The sequence below is a fragment of the Sander lucioperca genome, chromosome 3 (genome assembly GCF_008315115.2).
Source record: "Sander lucioperca isolate FBNREF2018 chromosome 3, SLUC_FBN_1.2, whole genome shotgun sequence".
NCBI lineage: Eukaryota > Metazoa > Chordata > Actinopteri > Perciformes > Percidae > Sander > Sander lucioperca.
This window is the reverse complement of record NC_050175.1, coordinates 2387778-2415661: the sequence shown is the minus strand read 5'-3', so window position 1 is coordinate 2415661 and position 27884 is coordinate 2387778. Positions and strand designations below refer to the sequence as shown.

The 27884-nt window shown below is 39.7% G+C and overlaps 1 protein-coding gene across 1 annotated transcript; it reads left to right on the top strand.

Moving 5' to 3' along the window:
• Positions 1-273: 273 nt before the first annotated feature.
• Positions 274-27884, top strand: ap3s2 (adaptor related protein complex 3 subunit sigma 2). Its single transcript, XM_031309683.2, has 6 exons — positions 274-535; positions 13842-13933; positions 15551-15662; positions 16498-16569; positions 20687-20794; positions 27484-27884. Exons 1-6 carry the CDS (start codon positions 467-469, stop codon positions 27607-27609), a joined length of 579 nt encoding a protein of 192 aa, XP_031165543.1. The 5' UTR covers positions 274-466; the 3' UTR covers positions 27610-27884.

The window sequence follows — 27884 nt, the reverse complement described above, 5'->3', positions numbered from 1 at the left end:
AAAACTTTGCTGTCTCCTGTGTGTATGGGGAAAGGGGAGGGACAGAAGGAACAGGTAAGGCAAACTCCTACGTTTAGAAAATATCTGCTTGACAACTTATTATGGAGCTAGGAACAAGCCCAAATAAGCAACTACACTTTAGAAACAAGCCCAAAAAAACCGCGAGCACCAATATTTGTAAGCGACTTTACAGAAAAACAAGCCCAAAGTCGCTTATAATAAGCGGACTTGGCAACACTGTCCATGATCCAAACACACTCACTGACCTGTCCGGACCAAAAGACCGGAGGTATTTGTTTGAGGTCGACTGCTGAATGTGGAAACGCAACCGGATGTAGCCAATTAACTCATCCGGCAGCTAGCTGTGAGGCCGTTTAGCACTCTAACTAACGTCATCTAAACAGTCAAAACCTTAATAATTTAATTATTACTTTATATTGTCATTTGACAACACCAAAGAAGAGTCATGATTAAAGCCATCTTGATATTTAACAACCACGGAAAACCGCGGCTGATCAGATTCTATCAGTATTTTGTAAGTATTTTGGTGTTGTTGTTCAAAACATTAGCATTGTCTTCACTCTTGTTTAGCTAGCTAGCTGAGAGTTAGTGTGGGCATAGCACCCATAGATATAGAACAATCTATATCTATGTTAGCACCTTCTTATATACTGTCTATGGCTTAGCACCACCTAGTTAGCTAGACCTCGATATGTGTGTGTTACTAGACCTCGATATGTGTGTTTTACTAGACCTCGTTATGTGTGTGTTACTAGACCTCAATATGTGTGTGTGTGTGTGTGTGTGTGTGTGTGTGTGTGTTACTAGACCTCGATATGTGTGTGTGTTACTAGACCTCGTTATGTGTGTGTGTTACTAGACCTCAATATGTGTGTGTGTGTGTGTGTTACTAGACCTCGATATGTGTATGTGTTACTAGACCTCGATATGTGTGTGTGTTACTAGACCTCGTTATGTGTGTGTGTTACTAGACCTCAATATGTGTGTGTGTGTGTGTTACTAGACCTCGATATGTGTATGTGTTACTAGACCTCGTTATGTGTGTGTTTTACTAGACCTCAATATGTGTGTGTTACTAGACCTAGATATGTGTGTGTGTGTTACTAGACCTCGATATGTGTGTGTGTTACTAGACCTCGTTATGTGTGTGTTTTACTAGACCTCAATATGTGTGTGTGTTACTAGACCTCGTTATGTGTGTGTTTTACTAGACCTCAATATGTGTGTGTTACTAGACCTAGATATGTGTGTGTGTGTTACTAGACCTCAATATGTGTGTGTGTTACTAGACCTCGTTATGTGTGTGTTTTACTAGACCTCAATATGTGTGTGTTACTAGACCTAGATATGTGTGTGTGTGTTACTAGACCTCGATATGTGTGTGTGTTACTAGACCTCGTTATGTGTGTGTTACTAGACCTCAATATGTGTGTGTTACTAGACCTAGATATGTGTGTGTGTGTTACTAGACCTCAATATGTGTGTGTGTTACTAGACCTCGTTATGTGTGTGTTTACTAGACCTCAATATGTGTGTGTTACTAGACCTCGATATGTGTGTGTGTGTTACTAGACCTCGATATGTGTGTGTGTTACTAGACCTAGATATGTGTGTGTTACTAGACCTCGATATTTGTGTGTTTTACTAGACCTCAATATGTGTGTGTTACTAGACCTAGATATGTGTGTGTGTGTTACTAGACCTCAATATGTGTGTGTGTTACTAGACCTCGTTATGTGTGTGTTTTACTAGACCTCAATATGTGTGTGTTACTAGACCTAGATATGTGTGTGTGTGTTACTAGACCTCGATATGTGTGTGTGTTACTAGACCTCGTTATGTGTGTGTTACTAGACCTCGATATGTGTGTGTGTTACTAGACCTAGATATGTGTGTGTGTTACTAGACCTCAATATGTGTGTGTGTTACTAGACCTCGTTATGTGTGTGTTTTACTAGACCTCAATATGTGTGTGTTACTAGACCTCGATATGTGTGTGTGTGTTACTAGACCTCGATATGTGTGTGTGTTACTAGACCTAGATATGTGTGTGTTACTAGACCTCGATATTTGTGTGTTTTACTAGACCTCAATATGTGTGTGTTACTAGACCTAGATATGTGTGTGTGTGTGTGTTACTAGACCTCGATATGTGTGTGTTACTAGACCTAGATATGTGTGTGTGTGTTACTAGACCTAGATATGTGTGTGTTACTAGACCTCTGTGTGTGTGTGTGTGTGTTACTAGACCTCGATATGTGTGCGTTACTAGACCTAGATATGTGTGTGTGTTACTAGACCTCGTTATGTGTGTGTTACTAGACCTCGATATGTGTGTTTTACTAGACCTCAATATGTGTGTGTGTTACTAGACCTCGTTATGTGTGTGTTTTACTAGACCTCAATATGTGTGTGTGTTACTAGACCTCGTTATGTGTGTGTTTTACTAGACCTCAATATGTGTGTGTTACTAGACCTAGATATGTGTGTGTGTGTGTGTTACTAGACCTCGATATGTGTGTGTGTTACTAGACCTCGTTATGTGTGTGTTACTAGACCTCAATATGTGTGTGTTTTACTAGACCTCGTTATGTGTGTGTTACTAGACCTCAATATGTGTGTGTGTGTGTGTGTGTGTGTGTGTGTTACTAGACCTCGATATGTGTGTGTGTTACTAGACCTCGTTATGTGTGTGTTACTAGACCTCAATATGTGTGTGTGTGTTACTAGACCTCGTTATGTGTGTGTTTTACTAGACCTCAATATGTGTGTGTTACTAGACCTAGATATGTGTGTGTGTGTTACTAGACCTCGATATGTGTGTGTGTTACTAGACCTCGTTATGTGTGTGTTTTACTAGACCTCAATATGTGTGTGTGTTACTAGACCTCGTTATGTGTGTGTTTTACTAGACCTCAATATGTGTGTGTGTTACTAGACCTAGATATGTGTGTGTGTGTTACTAGACCTCAATATGTGTGTGTGTTACTAGACCTCGTTATGTGTGTGTTTTACTAGACCTCAATATGTGTGTGTTACTAGACCTAGATATGTGTGTGTGTGTTACTAGACCTCGATATGTGTGTGTGTTACTAGACCTCGTTATGTGTGTGTTACTAGACCTCAATATGTGTGTGTGTTACTAGACCTCGTTATGTGTGTGTTTTACTAGACCTCAATATGTGTGTGTTACTAGACCTCGATATGTGTGTGTGTGTTACTAGACCTCGATATGTGTGTGTGTTACTAGACCTAGATATGTGTGTGTTACTAGACCTCGATATTTGTGTGTTTTACTAGACCTCAATATGTGTGTGTTACTAGACCTAGATATGTGTGTGTGTGTGTGTTACTAGACCTCGATATGTGTGTGTTACTAGACCTAGATATGTGTGTGTGTGTTACTAGACCTAGATATGTGTGTGTTACTAGACCTCTGTGTGTGTGTGTGTGTGTTACTAGACCTCGATATGTGTGCGTTACTAGACCTAGATATGTGTGTGTGTTACTAGACCTCGTTATGTGTGTGTTACTAGACCTCGATATGTGTGTTTTACTAGACCTCAATATGTGTGTGTGTTACTAGACCTCGTTATGTGTGTGTTTTACTAGACCTCAATATGTGTGTGTGTTACTAGACCTCGTTATGTGTGTGTTTTACTAGACCTCAATATGTGTGTGTTACTAGACCTAGATATGTGTGTGTGTGTGTGTGTTACTAGACCTCGATATGTGTGTGTGTTACTAGACCTCGTTATGTGTGTGTTACTAGACCTCAATATGTGTGTTTTACTAGACCTCGTTATGTGTGTGTTACTAGACCTCAATATGTGTGTTTTACTAGACCTCGTTATGTGTGTGTTACTAGACCTCAATATGTGTGTGTGTGTGTGTGTGTGTGTGTGTGTGTGTTACTAGACCTCGTTATGTCTGTGTTACTAGACCTCAATATGTGTGTGTGTGTGTTACTAGACCTCGTTATGTGTGTGTTTTACTAGACCTCAATATGTGTGTGTTACTAGACCTAGATATGTGTGTGTGTGTTACTAGACCTCGATATGTGTGTGTGTTACTAGACCTAGATATGTGTGTGTTACTAGACCTCGATATTTGTGTGTTTTACTAGACCTCAATATGTGTGTGTTACTAGACCTAGATATGTGTGTGTGTGTTACTAGACCTCGATATGTGTGTGTTACTAGACCTAGATATGTGTGTGTGTGTGTTACTAGACCTAGATATGTGTGTGTTACTAGACCTCTGTGTGTGTGTGTGTGTGTGTTACTAGACCTCGATATGTGTGCGTTACTAGACCTAGATATGTGTGTGTGTTACTAGACCTCGATATGTGTGTGTGTTACTAGACCTCGATATGTGTGTGTGTTACTAGACCTCGATATGTGTGTGTGTTACTAGACCTCGTTATGTGTGTGTTACTAGACCTCGATATGTGTGTGTTTTACTAGACCTCAATATGTGTGTGTGTTACTAGACCTCGTTATGTGTGTGTTTTACTAGACCTCAATATGTGTGTGTGTTACTAGACCTCGTTATGTGTGTGTGTGTTACTAGACCTCAATATGTGTGTGTTACTAGACCTAGATATGTGTGTGTGTGTTACTAGACCTCGATATGTGTGTGTGTTACTAGACCTAGATATGTGTGTGTTACTAGACCTCGATATTTGTGTGTTTTACTAGACCTCAATATGTGTGTGTTACTAGACCTAGATATGTGTGTGTGTGTGTGTTACTAGACCTCGATATGTGTGTGTTACTAGACCTAGATATGTGTGTGTGTGTTACTAGACCTAGATATGTGTGTGTTACTAGACCTCTGTGTGTGTGTGTGTGTGTGTGTTACTAGACCTCGATATGTGTGCGTTACTAGACCTAGATATGTGTGTGTGTTACTAGACCTCGATATGTGTGTGTGTTACTAGACCTCGATATGTGTGTGTGTTACTAGACCTCGTTATGTGTGTGTTACTAGACCTCGATATGTGTGTGTTACTAGAACTCGATATGTGTGTGTTACTAGACCTCGATATGTGTGTGTTACTAGAACTCGATATGTGTGTGTTAGTAGACCTCGATATGTGTGTGTTACTAGACCTCGATATGTGTGTGTGTTACTAGACCTCGATGTGTGTGTGTTACTAGAACTCGATATTTGTGTGTTACTAGACCTCGATATGTGTGTGTTACTAGAACTTGATATGTGTGTGTTAGTAGACCTCGATGTGTGTGTGTTACTAGACCTCGATGTGTGTGTGTTACTAGACCTCGATGTGTGTGTGTGTTACTAGACCTCGATGTGTGTGTGTTACTAGACCTAGATATGTGTGTGTTACTAGACCTAGATATGTGTGTGTGTTACTAGACCTCGATATGTGTGTGTGTTACTAGACCTCGATATGTGTGTGTTACTAGACCTCTGTGTGTGTGTGTGTGTGTGTGTGTGTTACTAGACCTCGATATGTGTGCGTTACTAGACCTAGATATGTGTGTGTGTTACTAGACCTCGATATGTGTGTGTGTTACTAGACCTCGATATGTGTGTGTGTTACTAGACCTCGTTATGTGTGTGTTACTAGACCTCGATATGTGTGTGTTACTAGAACTCGATATGTGTGTGTTACTAGACCTCGATATGTGTGTGTTACTAGAACTCGATATGTGTGTGTTAGTAGACCTCGATATGTGTGTGTTACTAGACCTCGATATGTGTGTGTGTTACTAGACCTCGATGTGTGTGTGTTACTAGAACTCGATATTTGTGTGTTACTAGACCTCGATATGTGTGTGTTACTAGAACTTGATATGTGTGTGTTAGTAGACCTCGATGTGTGTGTGTTACTAGACCTCGATGTGTGTGTGTTACTAGACCTCGATGTGTGTGTGTTACTAGACCTCGATGTGTGTGTGTTACTAGACCTAGATATGTGTGTGTTACTAGACCTAGATATGTGTGTGTGTTACTAGACCTCGATATGTGTGTGTGTTACTAGACCTCGATATGTGTGTGTTACTAGACCTCGATATGTGTGTGTGTTACTAGACCTCGATATGTGTGTGTGTTACTAGACCTCGATATGTGTGTGTTACTAGACCTAGATGTGTGTGTTACTAGACCTCGATATGTGTGTGTGTTACTAGACCTCTATGTGTGTGTGTTACTAGACCTAGATATGTGTGTGTGTTACTAGACCTAGATATGTGTGTGTGTGTTACTAGACCTAGATATGTGTGTGTTACTAGACCGATATATGTGTGTGTTACTAGACCTCGATATGTGTGTGTGTTACTAGACCTCGATATGTGTGTGTTACTAGACCTAGATATGTGTGTCTGTTACTAGACCTAGATATGTGTGTGTTACTAGACCTAGATGTGTGTGTTACTAGACCTCGATATGTGTGTGTGTTACTAGACCTCGATATGTGTGTGTTACTAGACCTAGATATGTGTGTGTGTTACTAGACCTAGATATGTATGTGTTACTAGACCTAGATGTGTGTGTTACTAGACCGATATGTGTGTGTGTTACTAGACCTCGATATGTGTGTGTGTTACTAGACCTAGATATGTGTGTGTTACTAGACCTCGATGTGTGTGTTACTAGACCTCGATATGTGTGTGTTACTAGAACTCGATATGTGTGTGTTACTAGACCTCGATATGTGTGTGTGTTACTAGACCTCGATGTGTGTGTGTTACTAGACCTAGATGTGTGTGTGTGTGTGTTACTAGACCTCGATATGTGTGTGTGTTACTAGACCTCGATATGTGTGTGTTACTAGAACTTGATATGTGTGTTAGTAGACCTCGATGTGTGTGTGTTACTAGACCTCGATGTGTGTGTGTTACTAGACCTCGATGTGTGTGTGTTACTAGACCTCGATGTGTGTGTGTTACTAGACCTAGATATGTGTGTGTTACTAGACCTCGATATGTGTGTGTGTTACTAAACCTCGATATGTGTGTGTTACTAGACCTAGATGTCTGTGTTACTAGACCTCGATATGTGTGTGTGTTACTAGACCTAGATGTGTGTGTTACTAGACCTCGATATGTGTGTGTGTTACTAGACCTTGATGTGTGTGTTACTAGACCTCGATATGTGTGTGTGTTACTAGACCTAGATATGTGTGTTACTAGACCTAGATATGTGTGTGTGTTACTAGACCTAGATGTGTGTGTTACTAGACCTAGATGTGTGTGTTACTACACCTAGATGTGTGTGTTACTAGACCTAGATATGTGTGTGTGTTACTAGACCTAGATATGTGTGTGTTACTAGACCGATATATGTGTGTGTTACTAGACCTCGATATGTGTGTCTGTTACTAGACCTAGATATGTGTGTGTGTTACTAGACCTCGATATGTGTCTACTAGACACATATGTGTGTCTGTTACTAGACCTAGATATGTGTGTGTGTTACTAGACCTAGATATGTGTGTGTTACTAGACCTAGATATGTGTGTGTGTTACTAGACCTTGATATGTGCGTGTTACTAGACCTCGATGTGTGTGTGTTACTAGACCTAGATATGTGTGTGTTACTAGACCTTGATATGTGTGTGTGTTACTAGACCTCGATGTGCGTGTTACTAGACCGATATATGTGTGTGTGTTACTAGACCTCGATATGTGTGTGTGTTACTAGACCTAGATATGTGTGTGTTACTAGACCGATATATGTTTGTGTTACTAGACCTCGATATGTGTGTGTGTTACTAGACCGATATATGTGTGTGTGTTACTAGACCTCAATGTGTGTGTTACTAGACCTAGATGTGTGTGTTACTAGACCGATATATGTGTGTGTGTTACTAGACCTCGATATGTGTGTGTGTTACTAGACCTCGATATGTGTGTGTGTTACTAGACCTAGATATGTGTGTGTTACTAGACCGATATATGTGTGTGTTACTAGACCTCAATATGTGTGTCTGTTACTAGACCTAGATATGTGTGTGTGTTACTAGACCTCGATATGTGTGTGTTACTAGACCTCGATATGTGTCTACTAGACACATATGTGTGTGTGTTACTAGACCTAGATATGTGTGTGTTACTAGACCTAGATATGTGTGTGTGTTACTAGACCTTGATATGTGTGTGTTACTAGACCTCGATGTGTGTGTGTTACTAGACCTAGATATGTGTGTGTTACTAGACCTTGATATGTGTGTGTGTGTTACTAGACCTCGATATGTGTGTGTTACTAGACCTAGATATGTGTGTGTGTTACTAGACCTTGATATGTGTGTGTGTTACTAGACCTTGATATGTGTGTGTTACTAGACCTAGATATGTGTGTGTTACTAGACCTCGATGTGTGTGTTACTAGACCGATATATGTGTGTGTGTTACTAGACCTCGATATGTGTGTGTGTTACTAGACCTAGATATGTGTGTGTTACTAGACCGATATATGTGTGTGTTACTAGACCTCGATATGTGTGTGTGTTACTAGACCGATATATGTGTGTGTGTGTTACTAGACCTCAATATGTGTGTGTTACTAGACCTCGATATGTGTGTGTTACTAGACCTAGATATGTGTGTGTTACTAGACCGATATATGTGTGTGTTACTAGACCTCGATATGTGTGTGTGTTACTAGACCTCGATATGTGTGTGTGTTACTAGACCTAGATATGTGTGTGTTGATAGACCGATATATGTGTGTGTTACTAGACCTCAATATGTGTGTCTGTTACTAGACCTAGATATGTGTGTGTGTTACTAGACCTCGATATGTGTGTGTTACTAGACCTCGATATGTGTCTACTAGACACATATGTGTGTCTGTTACTAGACCTAGATATGTGTGTGTGTTACTAGACCTAGATATGTGTGTGTTACTAGACCTAGATATGTGTGTGTTACTAGACCTTGATATGTGTGTGTTACTAGACCTAGATATGTGTGTGTGTTACTAGACCTTGATATGTGTGTGTGTTACTAGACCTTGATATGTGTGTGTGTTACTAGACCTTGATATGTGTGTGTTACTAGACCTAGATATGTGTGTGTTACTAGACCTCGATATGTGTGTGTTACTAGACCTCGATATGTGTGTGTGTTACTAGACCTTGATATGTGTGTGTTACTAGACCTTGATATGTGTGTGTGTTACTAGACCTCGATATGTGTGTGTTACTAGACCTAGATATGTGTGTGTGTTACTAGACCTTGATATGTGTGTGTGTTACTAGACCTTGATATGTGTGTGTGTTACTAGACCTTGATATGTGTGTGTTACTAGACCTAGATATGTGTGTGTTACTAGACCTCGATGTGTGTGTTACTAGACCGATATATGTGTGTGTGTTACTAGACCTCGATATGTGTGTGTTACTAGACCTCGATATGTGTGTGTGTTACTAGACCGATATATGTGTATGTGTTACTAGACCGATATATGTGTGTGTTTTACTAGACCTCAATATGTGTGTGTTACTAGACCTCGATATGTGTGTGTGTTACTAGACCTAGATATGTGTGTGTTACTAGACCGATATATGTGTGTGTTACTAGACCTCGATATGTGTGTGTGTTACTAGACCGATATGTGTGTGTGTTACTAGACCTCAATATGTGTGTGTTACTAGACCTCGATATGTGTGTGTTACTAGACCTAGATATGTGTGTGTTACTAGACCGATATATGTGTGTGTTACTAGACCTCGATATGTGTGTGTGTTACTAGACCTCGATATGTGTGTGTGTTACTAGACCTAGATATGTGTGTGTTACTAGACCGATATATGTGTGTGTTACTAGACCTCAATATGTGTGTCTGTTACTAGACCTAGATATGTGTGTGTGTTACTAGACCTCGATATGTGTGTGTTACTAGACCTCGATATGTGTCTACTAGACACATATGTGTGTCTGTTACTAGACCTAGATATGTGTGTGTGTTACTAGACCTAGATATGTGTGTGTTACTAGACCTAGATATGTGTGTGTGTTACTAGACCTCGATATGTGTGTGTTACTAGACCTAGATATGTGTGTGTTACTAGACCTTGATATGTGTGTGTGTTACTAGACCTCGATATGTGTGTGTTACTAGACCTAGATATGTGTGTGTGTTACTAGACCTTGATATGTGTGTGTGTTACTAGACCTTGATATGTGTGTGTTACTAGACCTAGATATGTGTGTGTTACTAGACCTCGATATGTGTGTGTTACTAGACCTAGATATGTGTGTGTGTTACTAGACCTTGATATGTGTGTGTGTTACTAGACCTTGATATGTGTGTGTGTTACTAGACCTTGATATGTGTGTGTGTTACTAGACCTTGATATGTGTGTGTGTTACTAGACCTTGATATGTGTGTGTGTTACTAGACCTTGATATGTGTGTGTTACTAGACCTCGATGTGTGTGTTACTAGACCGATATATGTGTGTGTGTTACTAGACCTCGATATGTGTGTGTGTTACTAGACCGATATATGTGTATGTGTTACTAGACCGATGTGTGTGTTTTACTAGACCTCAATATGTGTGTGTTACTAGACCTCGATATGTGTGTGTTACTAGACCTCGATATGTGTGTGTGTTACTAGACCTCGATATGTGTGTGTTACTAGACCTCAATATGTGTGTGTTACTAGACCGATATGTGTGTGTTACTAGACCTAGATATGTGTGTGTGTTACTAGAACTCGATATGTGTGTGTTACTAGAACTCGATATGTGTGTGTTACTAGAACTCGATATGTGTGTGTTACTAGACCTCGATATGTGTGTGTGTTACTAGACCGATATATGTGTGTGTGTTACTAGACCTCGATATGTGTGTGTTACTAGACCTAGATATGTGTGTGTTACTAGACCTAGATATGTGTGTGTTACTAGACCGATATATGTGTGTGTTACTAGACCTCGATATGTGTGTGTTAGTAGACCTCGATATGTGTGTGTTACTAGAACTCGATATGTGTGTGTTACTAGACCTCGATATGTGTGTGTTACTAGAACTTGATATGTGTGTGTTAGTAGACCTCGATATGTGTGTGTTACTAGACCTCGATATGTGTGTGTGTTACTAGACCGATATATGTGTGTGTTACTAGACCTCGATATGTGTGTGTGTTACTAGACCTCGATATGTGTGTGTTAGTAGACCTCGATATGTGTGTGTTAGTAGACCTCGATATGTGTGTGTTACTAGACCTCGATATGTGTGTGTTAGTAGACCTCGATATGTGTGTGTTACTAGAACTCGATATGTGTGTGTTACTAGACCTCGATATGTGTGTGTTACTAGAACTCGATATGTGTGTGTTAGTAGACCTCGATATGTGTGTGTTACTAGACCTCGATATGTGTGTGTGTTACTAGACCTCGATGTGTGTGTGTTACTAGACCTCGATGTGTGTGTGTTACTAGACCTTGATGTGTGTGTGTTACTAGACCTAGATGTGTGTGTTACTAGACCTAGATATGTGTGTGTTACTAGACCGATATATGTGTGTGTTACTAGACCTCGATATGTGTGTGTTAGTAGACCTCGATATGTGTGTGTTACTAGAACTCGATATGTGTGTGTTACTAGACCTCGATATGTGTGTGTTACTAGAACTTGATATGTGTGTGTTAGTAGACCTCGATATGTGTGTGTTACTAGACCTCGATATGTGTGTGTGTTACTAGACCGATATATGTGTGTGTTACTAGACCTCGATATGTGTGTGTGTTACTAGACCTCGATATGTGTGTGTTAGTAGACCTCGATATGTGTGTGTTAGTAGACCTCGATATGTGTGTGTTACTAGACCTCGATATGTGTGTGTTAGTAGACCTCGATATGTGTGTGTTACTAGAACTCGATATGTGTGTGTTACTAGACCTCGATATGTGTGTGTTACTAGAACTCGATATGTGTGTGTTAGTAGACCTCGATATGTGTGTGTTACTAGACCTCGATATGTGTGTGTGTTACTAGACCTCGATGTGTGTGTGTTACTAGACCTCGATGTGTGTGTGTTACTAGACCTTGATGTGTGTGTGTTACTAGACCTAGATGTGTGTGTTACTAGACCTAGATATGTGTGTGTGTTACTAGACCTCGATATGTGTGTGTTACTAGACCTCGATATGTGTGTGTTCATGAACTAAGACAACATAAACAACTTACACATAACGTTAGCTGATGCTAGCTTGCAATAATGTAACTTTAACTGTTGGGAGCAAACTTGTTACTTTAATTTCCCTCCTTTGCCGATTAGGCAAGCGTCTCTCTTTGCAACATATTTTAATTTTTTAATTTTTTTTTTTTATCTTGCGCGACTTTCAGTACTGTATCAGCCAGCTAGCTAATTGTTAAAGCCCATGTTGCAGGTTAACCACCATAAATAATAAATTAAAAAAAAATTTAAAAAAATGTCTCCAAATAGTGTTAAAGGCCAGTTTTAGTCGTTTAGTGGGTTTTTTAACGCAATTCGGTGATGACGTCACGTTGGGGAGACGTGCCTCAGCCTAGTACTAGAACTATGGTGACTGACTGGGATGAGGAAGAGGTGGAAGAGGTGTTTTTACTGTCAGTGAATAGCACCGAGTGAAAGTCAATGTTTTCTTTATATTTAGTGACAGTGATCATGTCGTTAGTTCAGATAAGTACCAGTAAACTTATCTAGATCTAGAAATAGAAGGCATCATGCTAGCTATGGGCTAACTTGCCAGTCAGTCTCACCTGTGAAATCCCCCGACGTTGTAAACACATTTTCGATTAGATATCTCACGTTTTGATGGACCCTACTAGCTCCAGTAACAACATATTTGCCTAGTGTTTATTACTTGGATGGGGATGCTGTTCGGCTTTTCACAAGTTTAGACAGCTAGCTAACGCTACGCCGACGTTTTGCTAACGTTAGCGCAACAACGTTAGCCTAGACGGCTAGGTAAATATTACGACTGCCTTTGGAGTTTCCTATATCTGCGTCCACGTTGTCAACATAAGACATGTGGCGTTAGTGCTCCTTTTGTACCATAACTGTATTGAATGAAATGTTAAGCTTCGCTCCTACGAGATGGGTGGATTTATGTTAGCTACGTTACACACAAAGTTAACTGGCTATAGTTAGCCTGTGCTAGCGGAATTAGCTAACGTTGCGTAGCCAGCCAGTAGCTTCGGCAGTAGTTTCGGGGAGCTAACCACGACAGCTAACACATCCACAAGTGTCTCTATTTCAAATATCACTGCAGGTTGACTGCTTTTAGCAGCAATGGTTGATTGTGGGCAACAATACTGTCGTGGTTAGCCTACCGAAACTACTGCTGATTGCCAAAGTTGCTGGCTGGTTACGCAACGTTAGCTAATTCCGCTAGCATACAGGCTAACTATAGCCAGTTAGCTTTGTATGTAACAAAAACCCACCCATCTCATAGGAGCGAAGCTTAACATTTCATTCAATAAAATGATGGTACAAAAGGAGCACTAACGCAACATGTCTTATGTTGAACCGAGACGGGGCTTCGGGGCTTTCGTCTGTCGTCTCCCCAACATGACGTAATGCAATGCATTGTGGGGGAAAAGGGAATCATTGAAAACTGCTGTAAAATAGTACTACTTTTTCGTATTTTATTCTGTTTTGTGATATCCATTGTATTTGATGTTGTTGGGTAACAGTTTAAATGTTTATTACCAACAAGCAAATTGCACAAATTCATTAGAAAATAAACCCTGCAACATGGGCTTTAAGAATGAAAGCACTCCAACCAAACAGACTACATTTCCCAGAATGGTTGGCGCTTAATACCCAGTGGAACGTGTTCCCATGGTTCCCTTGCAGGCGGAGGACATGCAGCAGCAGATCATTCGGGAGACTTTTCATTTGGTATCTAAGAGAGACGACAACGTCTGCAACTTCTTGGAGGGTGGAAGGTGAGTGTTGCTGTTTGCTATGATTATGTTCCAAACTCACATGTTGAATAATTAAGCATGTATTTATAATACTAAAAAGAGATGCACTACTATGAGAAAAGCTGCTGGAAATGTACTATTTTAGTTTATGTTGTTATTTGTTTATGGCAAAGAAGACTGACGTAGTGGGACAGTTAAACATGAGATTATATACATTTGGAGACTTTTAAGTTTGTGCTGGTAGAGACTACAAGGCATGACATTTTTACAAAATGTTGATACTCACTACTTTACACCCTGGGCCACATTTGTGGTTTTTCTCTATTTGGTTTGATGTGTCACTACTACCATAGACTGTTAATATTAATGGACAGAGCATCCCGTTCGGCAAAGTGCTGCAAATGCGGAAGCTCCTTAAACCTGTATTCTATCTGAATTCCTGCAGGTGGAGACCCCTTAAACCTGCATTCTGTCTGAATTCCTGCAGGGGGAGACTCCTTAAACCTGTATTCTATCTGAATTCCTGCAGGGGGAGACCCCTTAAACCTGCATTCTGTCTGAATTCCTGCAGGGGGAAACTCCTTAAACCTGTATTCTCTCTGAATTCCAGCAGGGGGAGACTCCTTAAACCTGTATTCTCTCTGAATTCCAACAGGGGGAGACTCCTTAAACCTGTATTCTCTCTGAATTCCAACAGGGGGAGACTCCTTAAACCTGTATTCTCTCTGAATTCCAGCAGGGGGAGACACGTGCGGTTGCAAAAGGAGGTCGGTTTCTGTAGAAGACTATGAGAAAGTGACCCACTTCTCACTTGATTTATTACCTCAGTAAACATTTTCATAATGAGTTTATGGTCTCAATCACTAGTTTTAAGTCTTCTGCAACACAGAATGATGTTCATTTTTTGAATTATGGTCTTGTTGATTTTAAAATCGGCGATAAAGCAGGGGGTGTTTTAGGGCGTGGCTATGATGTGATTGCCAGTGAAAGTGTGTAACGTAACGTAGAGTGTAAGGGCTCCTCCCTCACTCCTCCCTCTTGTCTACAATCGTCACATCCCAACCAGGATGGCTGCGCCCGTAACGGCAAACTCTACGACTCATAGCAGATCTCCACAAACCAATGAGTGACGTCACACATGCTCTGTCCACTAAGATTATACAGTCTATGGTCACTACAGAAGCTGACATCACGTGGCTGACTGCAGCTGCAGTAGCAGGACTTTAACCTTTAGATGGAGGCAAATCCACTCAAGTAGACCTGGTCTCAGTACCTTCTTTTCATTTCTCTAATCCAGAGATATTCAACAGGGGGTCCGTGACCTTTAGGGGGTTCTGAGAGTTAGTGCAGGGGGGCTGCCAAATTGTGTTTACAAAATAACATTTGCATTTTTTGCATGTCTGAAAATATTCATTAACATGAATCTAACATTTTAATAGCAAACATAAATTGGCCTATTTTCATCCATGCGTCCCAGTTTAATGCAACTTAATTTTATACAGTAGACTACAGTAGTACACTCTGTCTCTCTTTTAGCTAAAGGGTCTTTGGCCTAAACAATGTTGGAGACCCCTGCTCTAATCTACTCATTTACATACCAAATTGTCCTTTTAAAGTGGCATTTTTATCCTCTTGCAGTCTCATTGGTGGCTCTGACTACAAGCTGATTTACCGGCACTACGCGACCCTCTACTTTGTCTTCTGTGTGGACTCGTCTGAGAGTGAGCTCGGCATCCTGGACCTGATCCAGGTCAGCATCTGCTTTATTTCATTGCTTTGTATAGACACATTTAATGTGTGGGTTTTGGAAGTAAAAACAAACATCACCTTCTGTTTGATCATTAATGGTCCAAACTTGAGCTACTTAACAAAGCTCCTTTCCATTACATTATGCCCTATTTGATTAATTTTAAGTTTGTTTTTATGCCAGAGATTGATGAAATGAAACATACTCTACTGTTGATCTCAGTGTAAATCTTATAAGATAGAGACAGTAAACAATACAATAATAATAAAGATGTCCATGTGGGAAAATAGTTTCACTTGTGATAGCACATAAGAGATATAGTTCATTCACAGCTACAGTAGTGCCCTAAAAAGTTAAGAAATATCAGTGTTTGGGATCGGAAGTGAGTTAGTCTACCTGCTCAGTCCTCCCACTGATCACTGACATCAGATGTTTATCAGCACAATCCCGTATCATTAATAAAACGATAAAAAAAGGACAAAAAAAGCACCCACTGTCGGGTAATTATCAATATTGGTATTATATTTAAAACCAATCACCGTTTTTGTAGTTTTGAAAATGTTTAGTATGAGGCCAACCACTGACTTTACTTATTATTATTATTATTATTATTATTATTATTATTATTACTTACTTATTCAGCAGACTTCTAAGAACTGTGTTCATTTATTGACGATAATACAAATACCAGAGGATGTCTAGAATTTATCCCACCCTCCAATATAATCGAAATCTCAAAATATAATCTTTAAAATATTTCTCTTCCTGATAACAACATCTGAAATGTTTACTCTACTACATGAGATGTTTAACTGTCCAAAAACCTTCTTTGTTGTAGGTGTTTGTGGAAACGTTGGATAAATGCTTTGAAAACGTCTGTGAGCTGGACCTCATATTCCACATGGACAAGGTGAGTGGGGAACAGGAGAGCCTTTTCTATTATGGTGACCTCCAAGTGTTTTTGCTACTGTTGGTGCCTCGGTGTTGTACTCAGAGGCATACCAGTAGCTTTGACTTAAGCTGCTTACACACCAACAGACGGCCAACCGTCGGCAGAAAAGGCAGTGTGACTGATCAGTAGAGTAGAGCCGGATACTCGGCTGAAACGAGTATCCGGTACGGATAAAGCACTTTTGCAGAGTACGAGTATTATACGAGTAATACGAGTCAATATCTGTGCTCGGATTGAATAAAAATCCTCATTGGGTAGCTGACTGTGTCTGCGTTCTGTGATAGGCTAGTCGTCACAGAGCCCCTCCCCTACACACATACAGATGTATTGTGTTGCTGTGTCCCGCCGTGCTCACTCACACAGAACAGCTCTCTCTCTCTGTCTCTCTCTCTCTCTCTCTCTGTCTCTGTCTCTCTCTCTCTCTGTCTCTCTCTGTCTCTGTCTCTCTCTCTCTCTCTCTGTCTCTCTCTCTCTCTCTCTCTGTCTCTCTCTCTCTCTCTCTCTCTGTCTCTCTCTCTCTCTCTGTCTCTGTCTCTGTCTCTGTCTCTCTCTCTGTCTCTCTCTCTCTCTGTCTCTGTCTCTCTCTCTGTCTCTCTCTGTCTCTGTCTCTGTCTCTCTCTCTCTCTCTCTCTCTCTCTCTCTCTGTCTCTCCCTCAGTCACTCAGGTTCGCGGGTCTTTTCCGTTAACGTTTAGGGTTTCTTCAGCTTCAGGTTTGTTTTTTACTACGGTTTGTAGTACTAACTTATTAACCAGTAGAGTTCTGGTAAACGTGGGGTTTGTTCAGACGTGGTGCTTGGTAGAATGCGACTCGCGTTGCGTCTCTGCCTGTCGGAAATGTTTTTTCTTTTTTAAACCGTCAGCTGACTCTAACCAGTTTTTTTTACTTCACACACTGAATGTCTGACACTTTCTTGCTGTATTTTATAAAAAAAAAATAAAGGAAGTAGTGATATAAAACTATATTACAAATTAATTAGCTACACACACACACACTCTCCCTCTCTCTGCCGGTCATCAGAGTTTTTTTTTTTTTTTTTAAACTGTCTGCTGGTTAGGCCCCGCCCAGTCCGAGTACATATACAGATACAGATAATTCATATGGTTAACAGATACAGATAATTCATATGGTTAACAGATACAGATAATGCTGTACTCGCTCATCCCTACTGATCAGTCTCCCCGAGTTCTCCATAACAGCAGGCGGCACTAATCTGTATTGTTGCCCAAAAATGAAAACTGGCAGCTGATTGGACAAACGCGTCATGTGGGTCTGGCTCCTCCGGAAATCCCAAGGGGGTAAGCTTCTCCTCGGACCGTGAACCTCCTATGGCGCCATTTTGATGCTACCAAGCCATCACCTCCCGTTAGCATCCCATTGACTGCCATTCATTTTGACGTCACTTTGACAGAGAATAACTTTACATCTGAAGAGTTTAAAGACTCTATTTGTCCATTGTTTATTTCTAAAGAAACACGACAATGTATAAAAGGCTCCATTACCTTGTACCTCACGTTATGGCTCCGTAGCAGATGTTTTTATAAAAATAGGCTAACGATTGGGTCATAACCACGAGACTTACTGTCTCATAGTAGAGGAATTACCGTATAGTACAGGAGAAGCTCTCAGGCAGTTTCGTCTCACATTAGCTGTTTAAGTTTAATTACTAATGTTAACTATCATTTTAGTGATCAGTAATTAGCCTGTGTCTATGTTATCTCCTTACATATACCTACGCTCTCCGTCTCTGCTAGATTGGGAATGATTGAGATTTCTCTTGGCACAGCTACCAGAAGACTTCCAACTTTCAGACAGGTTGCTCCGGAAAAGTGACTTCTAATATCCTTCACTGGTCTCCGTCCAGAGACACGGGATCTGTTGGTCCATTCTATATACTGTCTATGGGACATTCAAAGACAGACTGTCATGGCGGCTCGTTCAGAATACGATCTCATATTGGACTAAAATAGTTCACTGAAACGTGTTTCTGAAAACATTTTAAGAGAGAAATAGGCTGTGCAGTTGCTGAATCTGTCTTCATTTCAGATCAACAAAGGTCAGTTTTCATCAGATTTTGAGAGACTCTAGTCACTCTTATTCCGCTCCCCATTTCCTGGTTAGCTCTCCACCAATCAGGCGACGGCACTGACCTCCCACGCTGTCCAACGGCCGATTATTGGCTCGGTGTGTCCAATCTTTTAGACAAAGATTAGCAGCACAGAATGACCTGCTGAATGAAAAAAAAAAAAAAAAAAATATATATATATATATATATATATATATATATATATATATATAAAATGATGCCCCTTTCCAGTGTTGGAACAACCTCTACTGTTGATTTTTAACCTGAGGGACAACAAATCTCTTAACAGCTCTCCCATGAGATCTTAAATTGCCTGTCAATGTAGACTTGAAAATAAAAGTAAGGAAGTAAAAGAGTAAGTTGAGCCCAGAAGGTCAACTATGTATTTGTAGTTATCGGTCTTGTTGTCGATGGCCCTTAAGACTACAGGAACATTAGGGCCATGCACACCAAGTCTGTTATTTTCATCAAAAACCCTCCTGTTTACTCCATTATAATAACTGTATGTGTGCCAACTCCGATACAGTTTGTTATTAATCGTTTTGTTTTTCATATTCAATAAAAGGTTCAAAGGAGGGGAACGAGCTGTAGAGAGACATTACCCCAAGGTAATGCATAGTGTAGTCATGTTTTCTACACAGCCATCTGCTTAGCAGGAACAGCTGTGTGGTTGTAATGTATCCAGTTCCTTGTGGTGTGTGGACCCAGCAGCATTTTTAGTAATGCTGTTCATCAAAGTGGGCTCCTCACACTTTACAGTAGCTCTTGAAAAAGTAATTCTACAGCTTTGAAATTCCTCCTCCTCTTGACATTGTCCTCTCAGAAGTGAGAGAATCGTCAGTGCAGCATTTTGTTTTGAAAGGGATGATGGGGGAAAACCCATCAGGGTTTCTTCTTGTAAATGTTTTATCAGATGCTAGTTTTAAGGAATTACATTTGAACTGTGTGCATGCTCATTTAGAAGACTACAACAAGGCTTCCTGTTCCTGCCTGGATCTGAGCTAGACGTGTTGCTGGAGACTAATCACACAAATCTACGGCCATCTTGATTGAATTTTCCCAGCAGGAAATTGATGTCATGTGGTGCACTGGGGTTTGGCCTGAGGAATGTTCCCAAGATGTAACTTGGAAATATTTCTACTAGAAGAAAACCTTTTGCTCTCAGAAGGCTTTCCTACCTGGAGAACTCCGTCCTGCATAGCATCGTAAAATTCTAATTTATAGACTCATGCAGGGTTAAACAGACCTAATATTATGGGTCGGACTTGGACAGATTAATACATTACAGATTAAGGCTGTTTTAATTTATTTTCCTCCTGTGATTTCATGCAGCTATTACTGATAAAGTGCATTTCTTTTGCATGGAGAACATTTAGGAATATAGCTTAAAGCCACAGTTGGTAACTTTCATATATAAGTTTTTGCTATATTTGCTCAAACTGTCACTATATCTACTATGTCTTACTGTCAAGATATAGTGACAGTTTCAGCAAATATGACAAAACATATTCTTATAAAAGTTACCTAATGAATACTGAACCTTACTGGTTTCAAAGCTGTTCCATGCATGACTGTTTCTAGTTTGTAATCTTTAACTTCAGAGTAGTTCTGCAATAGAAGACAGTCTCTATTATTTTCTGCCCACAGGAATTCATAAATCTCAATTTAGGAGTGACATTACATTCCAGAGAGGACTGAACTCTCCAGCATTAGATTGTGTACCTCTCTCTTGCATGCCTTCTGTATGATTTGGTATAAAGAAACGCAAATGAGCAGGGTTGCAAGTACTGAACTTAACACTGCTTTAAACACCTACATCTGGCTGCCATCTGGAGGAGTCAGATGTGATGCAATCCAGTTTTTATTATTGAACTTTCTATCTGACGTCATTCAAAATGTTCTGTTGCATTTGGCAGATAATTCAGAAGTCACAGCAAGCATGCACAGAGATGTCTTCTAATGACTGAATTGATGCTGTGTCTGTCTGCAGGTCCATTATATCTTGCAGGAGGTGGTGATGGGAGGCATGGTGTTGGAGACCAACATGAATGAGATCGTAGCCCAGGTCGAAGTGCAGAACCGCATGGAGAAGTCAGAGGTCAGTCTCTTAGCTACATTAAAGGACCACGCCAGGCGCCTGGGTAGCATTCAAGCACCTGTTGGAGGCTTCTACAATGTACCTGAAATTTGAGAATAGGCTGCCAGTATGTTGATGGAAAATGAAACTCCGAAAACAAACAAAAGTGCAACATAAATGTTATTAAAGAAGCAATTAAATCCAGGTTTTCTTATCAAAAGAAAACCTGGATTTAATTACTTCTTTAATTAAAGGAATAGTGCGACGTGTTGGGAAATACGCTTACTTTCTTTAGCTGGATGAGAGGATTAATACCACTCATGTTTGTACATTAAATATGATGCTACAACCTGGACATGAGTTACCTTAGCTTAGTATAAAGACTGGAAACAGGAGGAAACAGTTAGCCGGGCTGTGTCCAAACATTACGAAATCCCCCTATCAGCACCTCTAAAGCTCACTAATTTACACGTATCACAATTTTGAAGCAAAAAAACAACTTGTAAATGCAACATTCTTCTCTGTTTTGGACTATGGTGACATTTTATATATGTATTCAACCTCCCAGTGTCTTCATGCTTTGGACACGGAGTTTCATGGAGCCTTAAGATTCATTACAAACTTAAAATCTCATACTCATCACTGTTTGCTGTATTCTCGGGTCGAGTGGTTCTCCCTCTCAATCAGGCGTTGGATGCACTGGCATCTTTTTATTTATAAAGCAGTATTAGGACTACTTCCTCCTTATCTGAACGCTTACATCCTCCCGAGGTCTGCAGGGACATATCACTTGCGTTCACAGGATCTGTTTTTATTATCAGTCCCTAAAGCCTGCACTGACTTTAGTAAAAAGGCTTTTAATGTTGCAGCACCATCTGCATGGAATCATCTTCAGAATGAACTACAGTTGAAGGAGTTGGTCTCATTTTGTTCTTTTAAAGGCTTTCTAAAGGATCTTGCAGAAAGGCGGTCTGTCTGTCATTGTTTTTAAATTGTTTTAGGACCCAGATTTTTTATGATGACAATGTTGTTTGAATATGATGAATGAAGGTGTGTCTATGTTTTTTATTTGTTATTGTCTTTGTATTTATTTTGAAATCACGCTGCTGCCACTTGCCAGGACACTCTTGTAAAAGAGATTTGTAATCTCAAGGAGTTTTTATCCTGGTTAAATAAAGGTTTGAATGAATGAAAAAATTGTTTAATCTGTACAAAAACTGAAGCGTAAAAAGTCACAAAAATGACTGTTCCTTTTAAAGGTCCAGTGTGTAACGTGTTTAGTATTTGATCATTCTCAAAATGTGTTGCCCGTTCACAAACTTGTCCTTTTTCATGAATATTTACCACCACCATCAATTCCAAGTATTCCTTTTGGCTTGAAATTTAACATTTGCACTCGCATGAACTTTTTTTTGAATACATACAGAACATTACAGACAAATACAATACAAAATACATAGAACAAATGACATACAGTATTACATCAGATATACAGCATACAGGGGTACAGCCACAGTCACAATAGGCCTAAGTGGACAAGCTGGTAGGCAGATAAAAAAATAAATAGATAGATAAATATATATAATAATAAAACCTTATTAATAAACCTTTGAAGTCACACACGACTCATATAGATCCAGAGTTCTTACAGCCTTAGTGTTTTTTGAGTACTTAATTGAATCAATGTAATTAAAATTAAAAAAATTCAGTCATAAAACCAGAAAAGAATGGTTTAGAACCATTGAATTTGTTCCTATGGATGTGGTATTTAGCATATAGAAATAAAAGATGTATAATAAAGTGTTTACCTTCATATTCAGCTTTAAAGTCAAACATACCAAAGAAAACATCCTTAAAGCAAAATGAAAAATCTGGGATTAATACAGAGTGAATGAATTTTAGGAACTCAGACCAGAATTTTACTGTATGGGGACAGTTCCAGAAAAGATGTGACACGTTTTCCTCCGTGCTATTACAAAACGAGCAGTTAGACTCTATATCCCGTTTGTATATTTTAAGGAAGGATTTTGCTGGGTAAAACCTGTGTATTAGTTGAAGTGGAATTTCTCTCACTTTATTAGTAACAAGGTATTTGAAAGGTAAGGACCATGCTTTCTTCCAAGGAATATTCTCTACAATACCATTCCAGTATGGAATAACCTAGGGAATAGTAACAATGTCAGACTGGAATAAAGCTCTAATTTTCCTATTAATGCTGCGATTTTCTGTTGAGAAGCACAAATCACCCACAGAAGTATTAGTTCATGTGATTAGATGAGTAAGTGGTTGTGGGGGAGTATTACCCTTTAACAACATTATAATCCCAGTGGGAATTGCATCAAAAATAATAGCATATTCCTTGATTGTTACTGGAATTTGACATTTTCTCAGGAAATCTGAGTATTAATTCTAACGACAGAGGAATTTGGGAGGTGTCCTTCAGGGAGATTGTGGTGTCATCAGCAAATTGACTGATTATAATCTGCCTATCTGCAATTAAGATTCCTTGTAAGGCACTGTTTGAAATATGAAGCGCCAGGAGTTGAGAAGCTATTAAGAACAAGTAGGGTGAGATAGGGCAACCTTGCTTAACCCCACGAGACACGTTAAACCTTTAATTTAATTTTACTGCACTATTGCCATTTTTATACAGGGTTCTAATAGTTTTACAAAAAAAGTGACCAAAACCAAATTTATCAAGAGCTTTCAAAATGAAGCCATGTTCAAGAGAGTCAAAAGCTTTATAGAAATCAAGAAACAAGAGAAAGCTGTTATCATTGATGAGGTCCTTATAGTCTAGCACATCCAAAATCAGTCTAACATTGTTAGCAATATGACGTTTCCTCATAAATCCAGATTGTGACTCATCTATGATAGAGTACAGATAGTATTTCATTCTATTAGCAAATATGATAGCCAACACTTTATAGTCATTATTTAGCAGTGTAATTGGACGCCAAATTTTCCTTATCTTTATTGGGCTTTGGAATCAGGGTGATACCTTGAGTTGTTGGAAGAGCTTCATTACGAATGCTTTCTGAGAAAACATTTAGCAAAAAGGGGGACAGTTCTTTGTCAAACATTTTATAGAACTCAGGTTATACCATCACACCCTGGACTTTTATTATTTTTAAGACTATCAATAGCTTTCAGAACCTCAACATTGGAGATGTTATAATCACATGCATCCCTATCCTCTGCGGAAATAACTTTACAATTGTTGATTTAGTCTATAAATGAGTTAGCTGTCACTTCACAGTATTTGGATGTGTATAGATTGCTGTAAAAACGGTTGCAAAAGGCAGATATATCTTTGGGGTGGTGATGGCGCAGTGGATATGACACATTCCTTTGGTGTGGGAGACCCGGGTTCAATTCCCACTGTGATACATCAACCAATGTGTCCCTGAGCAAGACACTTAACTCCTAGTTAAGTGTAGTTACTCCAGAGGCGTGCAACCTCTGACATCTATATATAGCAATTGTAAGTCGCTTTGGATAAAAGTGTCAGCTAAATGACATGTAATGTAATGTAATGGATTATCAACTATCTGGTCTGGTCAGGTCTAGTTTGTCGATCGTATCAAGAAGAGATCTAATTTTCTCCAATCTAAAAAAGTAGGCTGAGTTTTGCTCGCCCTCCTCTAACCATTTGGATCTAGATCGAATGTATGCACCCTTAGCTTTTTCTATATATAATTCATCTAGTTTATTTTGTAAGTGCTTATATTCAATCCTCTCCAATTTAGATAAGGGCTCCTTTTGACAAAGAGATGCCAGTTGCGTAGTAATCTCATCTTCACTTGCAATTCACAAACAATTGCCTCCAGACATCAACTAGTTCAAACTTCTCCATAAAACATTTCAGAGTTGAGTTGAGAGATACTGAATTCCTTGGAGGGAATCTGTCTATGGTGTTATTTAGGGCTATATTAAAATCCCCACCTAAGATTAAAGAAGCATTGGGATATTTGGTTAACCAGTAAGATACTTTATCTTCCAAAGTATCAAAGAGTGTACTAGTACCAGAGAGGAGTGGTATCCATAAATGTTGATGATAATAATAATATTAAGAGTGTTTATGGCTATAATCATACTGACAAAGTGACCTGAAACATCTGCATCGGTGTCCATAACATTTCCCTTAAAATTGTGTTTGAAAGTCCCTACCCCAGCAGACATAGAACAATACTATGAAGGAAACACAGATAACTAGAGAAAAGTACAATTCTTTCCTCTCTGAACACTTAATAGCAGACTAACTCTGCAGTAGAGGAACAAATTCTGTAGTCAAAATAGTAAGGCCATGTTTTCCATCCTGTTCAGTAATATACATGCTGCATAAGCACCAGGAGATAACCTATTCATTTCAACACTAGGATACTTTAACGACTTAAACTCCCCCTTCTTTACCTAAAGTTAAAAATAAAAAGTTGGTGATATCAAATCACATAACAGAAGCGCCATTTTCTGGCGATTAACAGTAGTGGCCTACGAAATTTGCATATGAAAGAACAGAAATAGACTAGATTGTTATCTATGAGACAATATTAATAACTTCAACACCCATTTAAGAGTGGGCCAAATTAAATCTCGGACAGCACCGGCAAAAATGACAGCCTAGTAGCAGTAAAACAACCTTCGTTTACCAATGATTAGCTGTGACTTTTTTACCATTAATGTATGCAAAGAACCCTTTGAAGCCTGCTTTCTTCCCCTCCTTCCTCGCCTGTTCAACCAATGGCCACAGCTTGTTTCTGATGTCCTTGATCTCCTGAGTCAGATCTTCATATAGCCTTATTTTCTTTTCCTTGAGTATGGCTGCTGATCTAGCATCCCTCCACATTTTGTCCCTATGCGATCTTGACAGGAACTCCACAATGATGCGACGGCTGGAGTTCACCTGAGCAGAGCAGGAACCTAGTCTGTGCACAATGTCCACGGAGTAGGCCAGATGATGAGCGATGTCAGGGGAAACCTTGCTGAAAATGTCAATGATGATATTCTTAACATTCTCTCCAGTTTGCTCAGGAATGCCAGCAACTCACAGGTTCCATCTTCTTTTGTACGTATCCAGGTCGCTGCATCTGTCCCAGAGAATGACATTCTCCTTTTCTAAGATGTCAACTTTTTTCTGCAGGGATACAACTTCATGAGTCACGACTTTGACTTGTTTTCCCATGGAGTCAAGTACATCGGTGACGCTTTTGATGGAGTTGGTGTTGTCTTTTACCGTTATTTCTAATGAGTGAAGTCGTCTGAGTGATTCCTCTTGCATTTTTTCAATTCTTTCCAATACTGTTAACAGATGTGAGTTGGACACAGGCTCAGAGTCATTCTTGTCTCTGGTTCCTAACTTGGACTTCTTTGCTGCTCGCGGTTTAGGAGTTTCTGGTAACTTTGAAGGCTCTACACACATCTCAGTTTGCTCTGATAATGTTGAAGTTTTTGATTCAAATTGGTCACTCTGGGATTTCTTGGCATAAGAATGCATTACAGTATGCATATCTTCCACTTCTTCCATGCTCCAAAAGTTTTTCGAAAAAAAGAGAATAAAAAAAAGTCAAAAAGGGCACTTACTGTGTTAGTTTCTCAAAACGAAGTCAGGTCAGTTTGACCACGCTGAATTAGTAGGTTGCTCGAACCTTCTGGATAACTAGCTAACTAGTTAACTCGGCTAGCACCTTTTTTCGGGAATAGAGTGAAGAAAAAAAAACACTTGTATGAGAAGTTCTTCCTGAGAGTTGTTATCTTGATAAGTTATTTTTCAATAAGGTTTCTTCTGCTCAGCCCTTTGTCATGTTTAGTTGTTCCTCACACTGCAGAGCCACATGGAAAGGATGTTACTGAGACGCCATCTTGAACCTCTCTCTCCGCACTCGCATGAACTGGGGTAGACGCTCCATATTGATGCACCATCTTGAAATACCTTAGCCGGTAAGGGACATACAGGACATACTGCTCCGCCTTTCATGTTTTCTCTGTCACATGATAAACTCACAGCTGCTGCTAATGCTGCTAATGGGTATTGTAGCTTCCCGGCCCCGGGGAGTTTGAAGAAGGAAACATGGAGGACCACACGTATTCAAAATCCAAATTTCAGGAACAGGAGTCTTCTTCTTCTTTGCCCAGAAAAAGAAAAAGGAGATTGAAAAGAGCAAGAGACTGGCTTTGTGAAGCGTGAAGGCTACCGTAGCTGTAATACGTACTTTGAACTGCGTGGCGAGAGAGAGTTGATTGATATATGATCTCATCGCTAGATGGGAGAAATTCCTACACACTGGACCTTTAAGGTTGCAGTTCAGAACCAAATCTGAAGTCCCACCTCTGAATTAGCTTTTAAGTACTGACAAGAAGGCGTTTTCATAACACAAGTGTTGGCGACATAATCTCTCAGGCAAACTGATGTTCTTACTGTAGTGACATTAACTAATAAATGGTAACCTGGTTAAAAAAAACATGCTAATTCTGGAAAGACTGATAATAAGCTTAATCTGTTGGAATACTTTAAACATGTTTGGTGGTTAAGAATGTTTAATATGTTGTAAGTAGGCTAAAACATGCAAAAGCAATAGTAAGGTATAGTTCTTAAATACTTTCATAAAATACTGACAGTAGGCATGCCAATCATTTCAAAGATGCTGTATTCATATATAAATTTCACTCACAGTGGCTTTAAAGGTGTTTCCCATGTTATTTTGTGTTGCCAGGGAGGTCTATCGGCGGCCCCTGCTCGCGCTGTCTCTGCCGTGAAGAACATGAACCTGCCCGAGATTCCCCGCAACATCAACATCGGAGACATCAATATCAAAGTGCCAAGCCTCTCCCCGTTCTGAACAGCACTCCAGCTGAGCTCTGCAGGGCTGATGTACTACTGATGCAGTTCCCCTCCACCCAGTTCTGTTGTTAATACAGAGAAAACTGTTTTATATATGTATTATGGAACCACAGCAGCTTATTCTCTCTCTCATTCCTATCTTCTCACATGAACGGGAGATAAGCAGTGAATTCTTTTTTGACTTCTACTATATACATGTTACAGATTGCTCCAGTTGAAGGATTTGCACAATAATGTAAAGTTTGATTCTATAAAGCAGCAAGAGCATATTTA